General features: G+C 37.0%; 2 protein-coding genes across 2 annotated transcripts in view; both read left to right on the top strand.

The window, feature by feature from the left end:
* LOC103508789 overlaps positions 1–14,392 on the top strand; it is a 58,214-nt gene extending 43,822 nt beyond the window's left edge. Inside the window, exons 3-5 of the mRNA XM_026823293.1 lie at positions 5,416–5,569; positions 13,816–13,926; positions 14,194–14,392. Coding sequence (XP_026679094.1) covers positions 5,416–5,569; positions 13,816–13,926; positions 14,194–14,337 — 409 coding nt within the window. The 3' untranslated portion in view covers positions 14,338–14,392. The remainder of the gene's footprint in view (positions 1–5,415; positions 5,570–13,815; positions 13,927–14,193) is intronic.
* Positions 14,393–15,599: 1,207 nt separating this feature from the next.
* LOC113467233 (ABC transporter G family member 23-like) lies at positions 15,600–15,823 on the top strand (the record flags this gene model as incomplete). Its single annotated transcript, XM_026823294.1, is given in 1 exon segment — positions 15,600–15,823. A coding segment is annotated over 1 exon segment (162 nt), but the record flags the coding sequence as incomplete, so codon positions are not given.
* Between the last annotated feature and the right edge of the window lie 1,748 nt (positions 15,824–17,571).

Here is a 17,571-nt window from a genome sequence, read left to right as displayed (position 1 = left end):
TCAGACTATTTCTAAAATTGTGATTTCTGGAAACGATGGCCGTTCACACCCATACACGAATATCATACAAACATAACAAATAGGAAAAATAATAACTTTATTACCTACTGCCTACTTGAACAATATTGTCCGGCCTGAAAACAATACCATGTTTTGTGACCTACCCTGTAAGCCAGTCTGCTGTTGAATCCCAATGAAGGTCCATACCAAATTTGGTGCTTTCCTGAATAAATGCAGCTTTTGGCCAAAATTGTGACGTTAGGCCACCCACTATAAGTTGCTCAGCTGGTAGAATAGCTTCTAGCTTGACTCGACTCATTTCATTCAAAGTTCCTACTTTGACAGGTACAAGTGACTGGCAATAAGTTGCTCAGCTGGTAGAATAGCTTCTAGCTTGACTCGACTCATTTCATTCAAAGTTCCTACTTTAAGTTTGAGGTCTTTGGAGAACACTTCCGTATTAGACTTAGCATTAGCACACACACAAAAAATGTTGGTCATCCCATTTAACGTGGTTTTATGTTCAGCCCCATTATAGGTACCACGTAGATTATTCTGGTGATTTTGATGAATGAAACAACATTCACTGGCAGAATGGCCCTACCATTCGCATTAGGACACACACAAAAAATGTTGGTCATCCCATTTAACGTGGTTTTATGTTCAGCCCCATTATAGGTACCACGTAGATTATTCTAATGATTTTGATGAATGAAACAACATGTACTGGCAGAATGGCCCTACCATTCTTTAGAATTTAGAAGTTACATCGTGGTGACCCTTTCATGCTTCTATGAATCTTTGACTCTTGGTTCATGGTCCTTAAATACGAACAAATATAATGACCCTAAGCCGCTAGCCGGTTTGAAATCAATAATTCCTCAATCTTTTTCTTTCTGGCCTTGGTTTTCGAATCCCCAATTCGCAACAGAAATAAAGTGAGCCGCAGGCGATTTTTTTTTTTTTAATTAGGGTTCATTAAACTCTCTTTTTCTCTGATCTATGAGCTTGAGCTCCCACAAGATGTAGGTAATACTCACCCATTTCAAATTAACTGCCCCACAGGCAATTTTTACTTTCTATTACCCTTACGTATAGGGATTAGGGAACCTATACAAGGTAATGAGAAAGTATTGCAATCGGTCCAAATTTTCAAAATCGGGAAATGGGTGGAAAATTGGAAATATCCGTTTTGGGGTCCCCTGATTCCAAAAATGTGTCATTTAGCCCATGGTCTGTACGTTACGTACGTACTACAGGTTTAAATGGGAAGAAACACAGTGGGGTTCTAAGAAGCAGGCATGATTGTTTACCCCAGGTGTGGTTTGCTGATGGAATATGAATCTTGAATCAGGTTCATTGGTCGAACTATTCTGCTATTGCGAAATTTATTCAAATCATGCGACCATACTGGCAAATGTTTGTGATAAACTTGGGACGTTTTGGCCTGACAATTTATTCAAATCATGCGACCATACTGGCAAATGTTTGTGATAAACTTGGGACGTTTTGGCCTGACAGAAAAATCTTGGAATACCTACGAGTACTTGAGCCTTCTGTTCTCATGATAATCAATTATTATGATATGACAATAAAACATAGGTGGCCTGACAGAAAAATCTTGGAATACCTACTTGAGCCTTCTGTTCTCATGATAATCAATTATTATGATATGACAATAAGACATACGTCTACAACTATACATAATGCATGTAGAATGTGTTCTAAGATGTCTAGATTTCTTGCCTGTGTCTGAACACTTGTCTTGTTCTTTTGAATATGAAGGATGATCCTTTGAACAATACTAAAGTCATGCATTATACCTAGCACTTATCAAGATCAGACAGTGCGTTTACTCTGAGGAAATAAGTAAATAATTTACTCCTGGGTGCACGTTAAAGTAACAGATACCATACGTATACAACTATACATAATGCATGTAGAATGTGTTCTAAGATGTCTAGATTTCTTGCCTGTGTCTGAACACTTGTTCTTTTGAATATGAAGGATGATCCTTTGAACAATACTAAAGCCATGCATTATACCTGGCACTTATCAAGATCAGACAGTGCGTTTACTCTGAGGAAATAAGTAAATAATTTACTCCTGGGTCCTGGGTGCACGTTAAAGTAACAGATAACATGAACATTGACGCAGGTGCCAGCGCAGCAGTAATAGCACCAGTTTCCAACAAATCACTGAAATGAAGCAACGTTGTGCGTGGTTGGTAACTGGACGAGTTAGTAAAAAGAATGCACAATATTTAAATATTTTAGCAAAAATACGAAGACACCTAAAGCCTAAGTAATGTTACCAAACTGTTTATTTATATAAAATATTCAAACGCAGGACATTCTTCAAAAAATAACCTTCCTCTATTATTCAGACTTGTAGGTGTAAGCTGGCAATGTTATCTGTCTAACTCTAATATACCTTCTTTTAGTACCTAGGTACTTACTACATAAAAAAGGTCAAATACCTACATGATATTGTAGGCACAGGTACTTATCTTCCTATAGTCTTCCTATAGTTACAGCTGTACCCACACAATCTATATCGTAATCCAGATGCATAGGTAATTCACTATTACATGTTAGATATTAGATATCTTGGGTATTTTAGAACCCAAATATTTACATAATTCAACCGAAATTGTATCGAGATATTTTTTCACCAGATGTAATACAATTGCCCAGTATGGGTTTTACAAGCCAAAAATCCACAAACATAATAACATAAATCACCAACAAGAAATGTTTGAACAATCATGTAAGAAGTGTAGAATTATTTTATAGGTAATGATTTGAACAATACATTGACTATACTCAACAGAAATAATGCGAATTTAAATTATATTTACCTAGGTTACACAAAGTATGTAAATATTATAATATCGAACAAAATATAGTATAAAGAACAGAGAATACTAACTTCTAAGCTTGGCAAAATAAAGCAGAAAGAATAATAAAATGAATAAAGGTAAAGTGAATTTAGCTAAAAAGTAACTACCTGCCGAGGTACATGAGAAAGGGAACTGTTAAGAAAAAAATAAATAGGTAAGTACTATTCAGTATTCACCCAACAGTTAACACTTTGGTGCCTGCTCTTGAATTTTTCATCAGTACTGAGAAAATGTCTGACGTAATTTTTGTCCTCCCTACTCTCTAGATTGAAGAATTTGAAGATTGAATTGTCTAAAGATAGAAACATACTACTCTCCCGTAGTCATGTGAGCTCACGCGACGTGATAGTAGTGTTTTTGTACCTTAAATGTTTCAATTTCAAATCTCATATTGACGTTTGACTATCACACCACCATCAGATTGATTCTCAACATCACCTCATCTTATACTTCAGGTTTCAGTATTAACTTCTAGCGTTCTGGCCTTGACTTAATAAAACCAGTTGTACTTTAATTTCACTATCTTATACTTCAGGTTTCAGTATTAACTTCTAGCGTTCTGGCCTTGACTTAATAAAACCAGTTGTACTTTAATTTCACTCAGGTTTCAGTATTAACTTCTAGCGTTCTGGCCTTGACTTAATAAAACCAGTTGTACTCCACGTCAATTTTAATTTCACTTTTTTTTTAACTCTGTTTGAGACCGATCTTGGATGTCTACAATGTTGGTAGGGGTACCTATGAATTCTAGAATTGGTATTAATGGGTTTCTAGATCTCTTCCGGATCAGATAGATAGATACTTCACATTGACTGACTGGATTGGTAGATAAATTCTCTCTGTATTGTAATATTCTTCACTTCACTGTTGATGCTCACATGCACTCACACCAGGTTTACCCTTTATAGTCTAGGAAACGAAGACTTTTTGACGGACAAAAATGGTGTAGTTCTATAAGTAACCTCTCTAGTTAAGAATTCAATACAAATCTCGTGATGAACTGTTTGTAAACTCTGAAGGTTAACAAACAGTTCAACATGAGAGTGTAGACCCCAACATTCTTAGCCCATAAAATTCATTTTCCACAACTTTTGTTCTCTCCGAAGTACAGCCATGAGATTCACCCATTATTCTAAGATTTTCACCTGATTCACTCCAGGCAATGGGCATAGTTGAACTGCTTTCGATTCCACATCTTTAGGTCATTATTAGTCTCAAGCCGAGACTTTACGGCTAGCGGAACTAGAAGGGCGTAAGTGTCATTTTTCGTGACGTTACGTGTTGTTAATTAATAATGGTATAAATCTTTCTGATATAACAGATTTACATACATATGTAGGGATCTCTATCACAGACTCGTAGGTATACACATGTAAAGCGTAATGTTATTATGATATAAGCTGTCTTAAGGATAAGCCGAAGGTTAACCAGATATGTATCTACATACATAGGTTTCTTTGTACTATGTTGTATTTAGATTATCTGGGAATACTATCTTTGATATTCTGATTAAAGCAGGGATTCCCTATCTGAGAAAGGATTCAGATATCTTCGTAGAAAAATTCTAATATTTATGAATTTATTGTTTCAAATTGTTTATGCTAGAAAGTTGGAAATAAATCTTTGACTATTATAGGTAGGTACTGTAGAGGTAATAAAATTCGAGACCTAACATGGACAAAACCGACATTTAGGAAAATCAGACTTTTCTGATTTCAAAATAATGGAATATTTTATTTGTTCATCATTTAGTTGAGTTTTATCTCCACTCAACTCAAGTATTAATCCTGTAAATCATGTAAGACTGAGACTGAATGTGTCTTCTTTGTTAAGCGGATCACTCATCTGCTGTATTTAGCTCTAATTTGTGTTGCTCCATTTGTATTTGTACCTACTCACATATATAAACAACTCCGTGTATTCTGAGTTATCAGAATAATTAATTGAGGGTTAACGGAAGCAATAACCCTCAATGGTAATGTGCTTGCTCGCCAGATAGAAAGTCCCTGGTTCGATTCATTTTTTTTTCTTTTATGTAGGTGCCTACTACGAACCAGCTCTCCCTGGATCCATGGAGTTATGTACAATTAATTGAGGGTTAACGGAAGCAATAACCCTCAATGGTAATGTGCTTGCTCGCCAGATAGAAAGTCCCTGGTTCGATTCATTTTTTTCTCTTTTATTATGTAGGTACCTACTACGAACCAGCTCTCCCTGGATCCATGGAGTTATGTACATATAAGCTGTCCCTACTCCCTAGATTGAAGAATTTGAAGATTGAATTGTCTAAAGATAGAAACATACTACTCTCCCGTAGTCATGTGAGCTCACGCGACGTGATAGTAGTGTTTTTGTACCTTAAATGTTTCAATTTCAAATCTCATATTGACGTTTGACTATCACACCACCATCAGATTGATTCTCAAGTATAAGCTCTGTGGACTAACCATTGTGATGAATAGAATAAAAAATATTTTGACTAACCTCTCCCCCTCTTCTCTTTTGCTCCACAGAGACGGGTCACCCGGGAACGGAGGTGCCATGGGCGACCCTTCCCCCGACGTCGTGGCAGCCGTCAACGATCCGAAGAACGGCATCGTCAATCCCGCATTCACACCCCCCTCCCTCCTGTCGCAACAGAGTACCGTGTGGACCCGCAAGCAACAGGCGTACGTATACAACTATACATAATGCATGTAGAATGTGTTCTAAGATGTCTAGATTTCTTGCCTGTGTCTGAACACTTTGTTCTTTTCAATATGAAGGATGACCCTTTGAACAATACTAAAGTCATGCATTATACCTAGCACTTATCAAGATCAGACAGTGCGTTTACTCTGAGGAAATAAGTAAATACCTACTTTACTCCTGGGTGCACGTTAAAGTAACAGATTCAGGTTTCAGTATTAACTTCTAGCGTTCTGGCCTTGACTTAATAAAACCAGTTGTACTCCACGTCAATTTTAATTTCACTTTTTTTTAACTCTGTTTGAGACCGATCTTGGATGTCTACAATGTTGGTAGGGGTACCTATGGCAGGTGCCAGCGCAGCAGTAATAGCACCAGTTTCCAACAAATCACTGAAATGAAGCAACGTTGTGCGTGGTTGGTAACTGGACGAGTGGATTGTCTTGAATACACGTGCTGCTGGGCATTGCGTTTAGTAATTTACACTTTAGACTCTTAAGCGAAAGAATCAACAAAGGAAGTCCAATATAAAGATTAGGATAATCAACATGTTGATTCGTATTTCCTCTCTGTGAAGAAATGCACTCCACATCCTTGTTCTGTGTTCCAGTTCTCATGATGATTACCATGACTATAAATCATATGTATGCACTTGACTTTTTTACAAGGGTTATATATAGGTACTATTATGTACTTGAATATCTCATATTTTTTTTTTTTCTTTTTTTTTCAAGAGGTTTGATAGAGGGAACTGTGTAAATATTATAATATCGAACAAAATATAGTATAAAGAACAGAGAATACTAACTTCTAAGCTTGGCAAAATAAAGCAGAAAGAATAATAAAATGAATAAAGGTAAAGTGAATTTAGCTAAAAAGTAACTACCTGCCGAGGTACATGAGAAAGGGAACTGTTAAGAAAAAAATAAATAGGTAAGTACTATTCAGTATTCACCCAACAGTTAACACTTTGGTGCCTGCTCTTGAATTTTTCATCAGTACTGAGAAAATGTCTGACGTAATTTTTGTCCTCCCTACTCTCATGTTGATTCGTATTTCCTCTCTGTGAAGAAATGCACTCCACATCCTTGTTCTGTGTTCCAGTTCTCATGATGATTACCATGACTATGAATCATATGTATGCACTTGACTTTTTTACAAGGGTTATACTATTATGTACTTGAATATCTCATTTTTTTTTTCTTTTTTTTTTTCAAGAGGTTTGATAGAGGGAACTCTAACTGCTGAGGTATTATCGTCCTGAAATCGAAGAGAGAAGGAAGACAGGATAGAAGAAACCCAGCCGTTCCGAGAACGAACCTTCAGGGTAAAATCCGCCCCGGGCGGGAATTGAACCCGCGGCCTAGTGCTTACTAGTAGACGCGCTATCAAATCTCATATTTTTCTAATGGGTCAAAGAATCAGAATAATAGAAATTTGTATAGGTAGCTTTGAACTTTGAACTCTTCAATGTATAGCTGATGCCTTTGTATTTCACCATATTGAAAGTTGAAACACGTGTAGGTATATTTACTAAACATATGTATTATGTATTAGCTAACCTGGTATCCACGTGGAATTCTGAGGCTAGGACTTGAGTATTTACTAAAATTAAGTGAGAAAAATACAGAAAAATTAAGCAGCAAGTCCAGGAAGTCAATGAAACTGAGCCCAATAAGACCAATTACATCAGTGTTTCCCAACCTTTTCTCTACGATCGCCCCCTTTCAGAATTTGTACAGATTATCGGAACTGTGATCGCCCCCCCCCTCCCCCCAACATAAATACTAATGATTAAGATTTCCAAACGCAAAAAAGACAGACAACCTACTCACATTTTTGCCCCTAGATAGCCATCGCCCCCTTTATCGCTCCTTTTATTGATTGCCCCCATATCGCCCCCTAAGGCTTCATAGCCCCCATGAAAATCGCCATTGCCCCCCAGGGGGCAATATTGCCCAGGTTGGGAAACACTGAATTACATAACCTTAGGCTAAAATTCTTCTACTGACCACTGAGAAAACTATAGCCAGAAAACTGACAAGTGATTTTTCACTAAATAAGTGAATTGTTGGCAAATCTAGTGATTTAGTGATTTGACGTCAAAATCTGGCTTCATCGCCCCCATGAAAATCTCCATCGCCCCCAAGGGGGCGATATCGCCCAGGTTGGGAAACACTGTTCTGATATTTGAATATTTGATTCGCAAGTCTTCCTGTTCTTCCTCCTTCTCTTCTTCATCTTCTTCTTCTTCTTCTACCACTCTTCTTCTTCTACTACCCCTCTTCTTCTTCTTCTTCTTCTTCTTCCTCCTCTTCTTCTTCTTCTTCCTCCTCTTCTTCTTCCTCCTCCTCCTCTTCTTCTTCCTCCTCCTCCTCCTCCTCTTCTTCTTCCTCTTCTTCATCCTCTTCTTCTTCCTCCTCCTCCTCTTCCTCCTCCTCTTCTTCTTCTTCCTCCTCCTCTTCTTCTTCCTCCTCCTCTTCTTCTTCCTCCTCCTCTTCTTCTTCTTCTTCCTCCTCCTCCTCCTCTTCTTCTTCCTCCTCCTTCTCTTCTTCTTCCTCCTCTTCTTCTTCTTCCTCCTCCTCCTCCTCTTATTCTTCCTCCTCCTTCTCTTCTTCTTCCTCCTCCCCTCCTCTTCTTCTTCTTCTTCCTCCTCTTCTTGTTCTTCCTCCTCCTCTTCTTCTTCCTCCTCCTCCTCTTCTTCCTCCTCCTCCTCTTCTTCTTCCTCCTCCTCCTCTTCTTCTTCCTCCTCCTCCTCCTCTTCTTCCTTTTCTGTACCATTTCTCAATCATATTTGGGATTGGCGTTACCCTTCTTTATTCTTCCCCTCCTATCCGACGCCTCCTCCATTTTCCATTCCTTATTCTTTCTCAAGTCTTGATACTCTTGATCAATATTTGATGCGTGCATGAGTCTGAGAGTAATAATGAAACTTTTGAGTCTCAAGGTGACAGTTTAAATTCTAAAACAAACAAAGCATTAGGTATAGATAATGTTTGCGTGCATGAGTCTGAGAGTAATAATGAAACTTTTGAGTCTCAAGGCGACAGTGTAAATTCTAAAACAAACAAAGCATTAGGTATAGGATAATGTGTGGTGTCATTATTTTCTTCCACCCTGTAGAAATATCGCACCATGATAAAAATACCAACAAACAAAGCATTAGGTATAGATAATGTGTGGTGTCATTATTTTCTTCCACCCTGTAGAAATATCGCACCATGATAAAAATACCTAATACCTAGTTGTACCTACCAGAGTGTAATATGTATCAGAGCTATGCAATAATACCAATGCTTCTTATAGTTATACTGAGGTATGTGTATTAGCATTGATATAATGTACGTTTGTATACATAAGTATTGGAAATACTTTCTCCTAAGCACCCAGGAATATTTTAGTAAAAAGAATGCACAATATTTAAATATTTTAGCAAAAATACGAAGACACCTAAAGCCTAAGTAATGTTACCAAACTGTTTATTTATATAAAATATTCAAACGCAGGACATTCTTCAAAAAATAACCTTCCTCTATTATTCAGACTTGTAGGTGTAAGCTGGCAATGTTATCTGTCTAACTCTAATATACCTTCTTTTAGTACCTAGGTACTTACTACATAAAAAAGGTCAAATACCTACATGATATTGTAGGCACAGGTACTTATCTTCCTATAGTCTTCCTATAGTTACAGCTGTACCCACACAATCTATATCGTAATCCAGATGCATAGGTAATTCACTATTACATGTTAGATATTAGATATCTTGGGTATTTTAGAACCCAAATATTTACATAATTCAACCGAAATTGTATCGAGATATTTTTTCACCAGATGTAATACAATTGCCCAGTATGGGTTTTACAAGCCAAAAATCCACAAACATAATAACATAAATCACCAACAAGAAATGTTTGAACAATCATGTAAGAAGTGTAGAATTATTTTATAGGTAATGATTTGAACAATACATTGACTATACTCAACAGAAATAATGCGAATTTAAATTATATTTACCTAGGTTACACAAAGTATGTAAATATTTACATTGAAAATTGATGGAGTTATGATAGGGGTAAAAATGCGTCGAAATGTTTCGTGTAATATACACACTGGCGTGCTCAGGCCGGAATTTGGCCTGACGCACTGCCGTGTGCCTAGATAAACGTCTTACTTAATTTGGGGTGGATTTCATAGGTGGCACCTTGACCACTATGCCAGAGAGACATGGTTGGTAACTATTAGGTGTACGAGTATGTATGTAAATTGATAAAATTGGGCCTTCATTAGTACTTACGCATGTACTTGCAATTCCAAAGTATGTAGTATATTTTGTTTCGTTTTTACACGATTTTATGTTTTAGAAGGTATCCGACCATCTACAATACTCGTAGGTCCGACTACATATCTAGAATGTCTAGAAATTCTAGCGATTTTATGAAAACAATGGAATGTTTCACCACTTTACAAGGAATGACCATTGACCGCCTAGGTATTATAAGATGGAAATGTTCAAAGCGTTGGTAACTATTAGGTGTACGAGTATGTATGTAAATTGATAAAATTGGGCCTTCATTAGTACTTACGCATGTACTTGCAATTCCAAACTATGTAGGTATATTTTGTTTCGTTTTTACACGATTTTATGTTTTAAAAGGTATCCGACCATCTACAATACTCGTAGGTCCGACTATCTATAATGTCTAGAAATTCTAGCGATTTTATGAAAACAATGGAATGTTTCACCACTTTACATGGAATGACCATTCGAGTTGCTCGCAAAGTGTTGGATATCACGTGTTGTATACCTTATGCGATTTGTGATCGATCTGTCGATCAGGTTACTTTCATATTAACTCTCTGTATAAAATAATATAAATGCGGTCTCTTTGTTTGTCTTTTTGCCCTTCTCCTCTCTCTCTCTCTCTTTTCTCCATGAATGTCTTCATGACTCTTAGCTCATTTTTTGTTCAATTCATTCCTTTGGTATCTGAGCAAGTAATTTTCAAGAAAAGATAAATATCTATTTGAAGGCTAGTCATATTCTAAGAATTTCTAATTTTTCTCTTCCCCCATTTCCCATCGATCACTCATTTTTTGTTCAATTCATTCCTTTGGTATCTGAGCAAGTAATTTTCAAGAAAAGATAAATATCTATTTGAAGGCTAGTCATATTCATAGAATTTCTAATTTTTCTCTTCCCCCATTTCCCATCGATCCCGAGTTGCTCGCAAAGTGTTGGATATCACGTGTTGTATACCTTATGCGATTTGTGATCGATCTGTCGATCAGGTTACTTTCATATTAATTCTCTGTATAAAATAATATAAATGCGGTCTCTTTGTTTGCCTTTTTGCCCTTCTCCTCTCTCTCTCTCTTTTTTCCATGAATGACTTCATGACTCTTGGCTCATTTTTTGGTCAATTCATTCCTTTGGTATCTGAGCAAGTAATTTTCAAGAAAAGATAAATATCTCTTTGAAGGCTAGTCATATTCATAGAATTTCTATTTTTTCTCTTCCCCCATTTCCCATCGATCATTTATTGTACATATTATTATCTGTAGCTCCTATGTATAATTGTATACGTACAAATTATGGTTTGCGATCACGAATGAAGGTATTTGGTACCTATGTATACATATACTATATCCTTATAAGCCATCAAATTAAATTTAACCATAAGCTACAAGCAAGGTAGACACTCACGTATAGCCATTACCATGAAATTTGGCAAATACCTCTCCTCGCAATCTATTACCAATGTATAATTGTATACGTACAAATTATGGTTTGCGATCACGAATGAAGGTATTTGGTACCTATGTATATACTATATCCTTATAAGCCAATGTATAATTGTATACGTACAAATTATGGTTTGCGATCACGAATGAAGGTATTTGGTACCTATGTATATACTATATCCTTATAAGCCATCAAATTAAATTTAACCATAAGCTACACGCAAGGTAGACACTCACGTATAGCCATTACCATGAAATTTGGCAAATACCTCTCCTCGCAATCTATTCCTTTCATATCGATAAACTCGATGACAAGATATCTACTTGTGTAGGTAATCTATTTACCTCTTTTATTTCATTGTACAAAACCTCGAAAACCTGTTGCTCGATCATAAACCTAGAGCTGAGCACTTTTTACGACTTGGGTAGGTTTATAGTTATGTTATGGCCAAATAGGTAGAACCACTCTGATGACGCAACCCCTGACTGACTGAGACCTGACTAGTGATCAATAGAGTGCCTTGTGAATGAAGGTGAATCACATTGAGTGGCAATCACACTGGTTGTTCCATACAGGGTCTCCACGTTCAACTAACATGTGACAGACTTGAGAGCCAATCAATGAATTTGAGACAACATGTTCTAATTCTAATAGAGTGCCTTGTGAATGAAGGTGAATCACATTGAGTGGCAATCACACTGGTTGTTCCATACAGGGTCTCCACGTTCAACTAACATGACAAAAAAATACTTGCACAACCAACCCGTCAACCAAAGTGAACAAATCAGTTGAGCATGCCGATGCATCGCCAAGGAAGGAAGGAAATTATAGGCGGTTGGAAAAAAAGATCTTAATTTGTTGAGAAGTTGTAAAGAATAAGTCAAGGTGTTCCCTGAGCATAATTAGCAGAACGCTGAAATCTAATTTGAGGGGAGTTTTGCAAATAATTTGCAACCACAATAATAGTAGTAGCCTACTGCTGGAGTAAAGGGACTTTTCAGTCCAATGCGAGCAGTATAAATAAGCACTATTATTATTACTATTATTAAGCACTATTATTATTAAATGATGGCCCTTGATGATCTCTACAACACCTTAAGTTTCGAGATACAGGGCCCAAACCTTATGAATGAAGACATTGGACACAACGGTATTCATTCAAATAAGCTGATCTGACTGATGTCATGCATACCCTTCTGATTGAATGAGAAAGAAACAAAGCATCCCAGTGGTTGGGGTAGGCTCAATTGTTTATATCACTTCAACTTCTGATTGAATGAGAAAGAAACAAAGCATCCCAGTGGTTGGGGTAGGCTCAATTGTTTATATCACTTCAACAATATCCATTGTGTATGCCATTCCGTAGCTGGTAGCGACTTACTATCATGCTTCTATCGATTGAATTCATCAATGAATGTCATCTATTGCCAGGTGATGATTAATTGATTTATGATTTGACCTTCCCTAGTCAAGAACTGGGAACTCGTAGGCACATAATTCAAAATAATAAAATTCATCATCTGGTAGGTATCCATTGTGTATGCCATTCCGTAGCTGGTAGCGACTTACTATCATGCTTCTATCGATTGAATTCATCAATGAACGTCATCTATTGTCAGGTGATGATTAATTGATTTATGATTTGACCTTCCCAAGTCAAGAACTGGGAACTCGTAGGCACATAATTCAAAATAATTCATCATCAGGTAGCTACATATCTTCATAATCATTTATTTCGTCAATAATGAAACGAGGGTTTAAGTTTTACCGTTTCTAGTGTTTGGAGTAGATCGTACATTGAACTCGATTGAAAATTAGCGACTTTCAATGAACATTTCATTTATGTCTACGTGTAGATCTTTATCCTACGTACATAGAGCTAGGTCCACATTATCACACTATACATTATCTAGATCTACCAATCAAAGGATTGGTGACATGTTTCATTCGATGTAGATCGCCCATATAGTGTGTAGATTTCTGAAGATACATATGTTCAGAACTTGAATCTTCATAATCATTTATTTCGTCAATAATGAAACGAGGGTTTAAGTTTTACCGTTTCTAGTGTTTGGAGTAGATCGTACATTGAACTGTGTTCGATTGAAAATTAGCGACTTTCAATGAACATTTCATTTATGTCTACGTGTAGATCTTTATCCTACTTACATAGAGCTAGGTCCACACTATCACACTATACATTATCTAGATCTACCAATCAAAGGATTGGTGACATGTTTCATTCGATGTAGATCGCCCATAGTGTGTAGATTTCTGAAGATACATATGTTCAGAACTTGACTAGGTATATCAGTAGATCTATTCTATTTGATACATGTAATGTAAATTGACTGTGCTATAAAAGTTGTAGATTTGTCGATAGTACCTCAGATAAACTTACTAGACAAATACAAATTGTAATGCACTGACTAACTGAGTCGAACTTATTCAGTCGCAAACATGTTCCCAAGTTTTGCAGGAGACCATGTCAATTCCTTTAGACAACGACGCTCGGTTCTTGCTAATGTCGTGTACTGTGTATTTCAGATATGGTCTGCTAGGTGCCAGCGGGTGTGGTAAGACCACACTCCTCAGCTGTATTGTCGGCAGGCGGCGACTCAACACGGGAGAGATCTGGGTTCTCGGTGGAAAGCCAGGAACCAAGGGCAGCGGTGTACCAGGGAAACGTGTCGGATACATGCCTCAGGTAAGAGAAACAAGACATATGACTTAGCTGAGGGAATTAATAGGTCCCTTAATATAATCAGAATAGATCAATTGGGATACAAGTTCCTAAGACTGTTATTCCTTCACTTTGAAGTGGGACATATTGCAAAACATTGATATGTGACGGATCCTCAGCTGTATTGTCGGCAGGCGGCGACTCAACACCGGAGAAATCTGGGTTCTCGGTGGAAAGCCAGGAACCAAGGGCAGCGGTGTGCCAGGGAAACGTGTCGGATACATGCCTCAGGTAAGAGAAACAAGACATATGACTTAGCTGAGGGAATTAGTAGGTCCCTTAATATAATCAGAATAGATCAATTGGGATACAAGTTCCTAAGACTGTTATTCCATCACTTTGAAGTGGGACATATTGCAAAACATTGACGGTGACGGTAAACAAGACATATGACTTAGCTGAGGGAATTAGTAGGTCCCTTAATATAATCAGAATAGATCAATTGGGATACAAGTTCCTAAGACTGCTATTCCATCACTTTGAAGTGGGACATATTGCAAAACATTGATATGTGACGGTCAGGGTGATTTGGTTGGATGGAAGAGCTTTTGATTGTGAGATAAAACGATGCGTTGGCGAAATCAATACCCTGATAATGATACGTCCAGAGTTGATAATCAAACATGAAGTACTCCTGCTCAGGGAAGTCTCACTAGTGTAAATAAATAATGATGTCTTCTTATTATTCTTGTTCCTATTTTTCTTTTTCTCCTCCCTTTGCCCTTTCCTCCCTCTTTTCCTAATGCTCCTCCTCCTCCTCATGATGTCTTCTTATTATTCTTGTTCCTATTTTTCTTTTTCTCCTCCCTTTGCCCTTTCCTCCCTCTTTTCCTAATGCTCCTCCTCCTTCTTCTTCTTCTTCTTCTTCTTCTTCTTCTTCTTCTTTTCTTCTTCTTCTCCTTCTTTGTCTTCTTCCGAGTCACGAACACGCGCGACATAATTAAGAAACAAACTACTAATCCATGTCACAAAAGCTCTTTTTAGCCGCCATATTGGAAAAATAATTACGGTACGGGATTACGGTACATCCTAGAGAAAAAATGTATGTGTCAGGAAAATTTGAATTCTCTATTGTGTCAAAACTTGAATGAATGATTTTTTATTTATCTTTCGTGTTGTGATTGGCTTAAAAAATGTGATACTTTGCATAACGATCAGCACAGAACACTAGACACTAATAAAAATAAAACTTCGGTTCTATGGAAATAAGTTCACGGTAGGTATGTCATTTTTGTTCACGGTAGGTATGTCATTTTTGGGGTCGAGCGGATTGGAACCCATCACATGCTTTCAGGCGCACTCCATTTGCCAATTTAGGTTACCATACCTTTGGCCTTCTGGATTAATTATTAAATTTGTTATAAACCGATTTTTTAAAAACCACTAATAATTTCCCCTGAACCCATCACATGCTTTCAGGCGCACTCCATTTGCCAATTTAGGTTACCATACCTTTGGCCTTCTGGATTAATTATTAAATTTGTTACAAACCGATTTTTTAAAAACCACTAATAATTCCCCCAATGTGTCTGTGTTTTCCAGTGGAGGACAGCAGAGGCGTGTGTCGTTCGCAGTGGCTCTCATGCATGATCCCGAGTTGCTCATTCTAGATGAACCTACAGTCGGAGTAGATCCTCTGCTGCGGCAAAGTATTTGGAATCATCTGGTTCAGATCACTAAGGATGGCAACAAGACGGTCATCATCACGACGCATTACATTGAGGAGGCGAGACAAGCTCATACTGTAAGTCATACACTTCATATCCGTGGCACAAGCTTCCCCATCCATAACACAAGCTCTGCTTGTACGGATGGGTATACCATTTATAAAAATTCAGTATGTTCTGAGAAAAATAATAAATGGAAACTTAACAAATTAAAATTAATAATCTTGGTGAGATCTTCATTAGATTTTCGTATATTGAACAACCTATGGGTTGTATTTTCTAGTAATGGTCTGGGACTTACATATTTCACTTAGGGCCGTCATCCGTGGCACAAGCTTCCCCATCCATAACACAAGCTCTGCTTGTACGGATGGGTATACCATTCATAAAAATTCAGTATGTTCTGAGAGTTATATCGAAAAATAATAAATGGAAACTTAACAAATTAAAATTAATAATCTTGGTGAGATCTTCATTAGATTTTCGTATATTGAACTTGAACAACCTATGGGTTGTATTTTCTAGTAATGGTCTGGGACTTACATATTTCACTTTCCATGACCGTTTCATTATTAAGGGCCGTGGGGATGGTTTTGGATTGGTTGGAATGGAACATTTCATAGTTCATCCTCTAAGTTCAGATTCCTAATGATTCGTTGTATTACGAATGTATTGCATTCAGAATCTCAGGTTTTAGAGAATGGGTTCGAGCGATTGGATGGAAGGTATAGAACCTTTTATTCTAGGGTTTGATCATCGGCACAAAACACGAGAACGGAGTGATACAAATCTGGTTTATGCTGATCTTACCACAGGGAGTTTCACTTAATCCAGAACTCAGAAATACTGGCCTAAATCAAATGGGTGACGTCAAAGAAACCCCTCGACTCTGTGTTAACTCTCTGTGTTAAGATCGGCCATTAGAACGTTAGTTGTCCCACATAGATCACATATCAAACTTGTACGTGTAAATTTGATCCTCAATATTGTGAAAAACTCCGATGATCAAACCAATGGGTGAATTGTGTGTTTTTAGTAATTTCATTATGTTTTGAACAGGTAATCCTATTGAGTGTATTGAATACTCCTTGCTTTCCACCGAGTGTGTGTTTGTGTGAAATGACACCATTTCATTTCCGTGTTTATTTTTCTGTCTAGGAATCAAAAAACAGAAACTACTTTAACTCGTACCTACTTAAATACATGATGGTACCTAACTCTATCTGAATTTTGTTTAGAAACTGCAAGTAAGGTGGTTTCTGTTTTTACATGATTTTCATGTTAGATATCTAAGTATTTCTCAATGGTCGGGACCACACTTTGAGTTTTAAACCAAGTTAATCGGTCCGGATGAAGCAATCTGATTGGCTTATTAAGCTAATCGACTTGCTTAATCCAATCAGATTAACTTCACTCAAACGTGGCTCCGGCTATGAGTTAATAGTTCCCTCCCGATATATGACAAGAGGTGTGAGTGTTTGAATAGGCAAAGCATGTGTGTGTAATGTTTTCTTTTCATAAAGTTTGTTTTTTCTTTAAATATTATAGATGAATTTAATCAATTTTTGCTTCACTATCGTGAAAATGAGTACCTACAACTTGTCTCGGGCTCCCAAGAGATACTTGCGAGATCCAGGAGAATACATGATTATTTTATTTATATTATTTTCTTTATTATATCAAAATAAACATTGTTTTTTAATAGGTAATCGTAAATATTTAAATATAAATTCAGATAAAAATAATTAATATTTTTTTTCATCAGGACAATTACGATTAAAAAGGATTTTAAATTGGTGAGCTTTCGATGTACTCCTGCTGCGAT

The sequence above is a fragment of the Diaphorina citri genome, unplaced genomic scaffold, assembly GCF_000475195.1.
Source record: "Diaphorina citri unplaced genomic scaffold, Diaci psyllid genome assembly version 1.1 scaffold434, whole genome shotgun sequence".
NCBI classification, from domain to species: Eukaryota; Metazoa; Arthropoda; class Insecta; order Hemiptera; family Psyllidae; genus Diaphorina; species Diaphorina citri.
The sequence above is the reverse complement of the archived record's forward strand: the minus strand, read 5'-3'. Positions and strand labels throughout refer to the sequence as shown.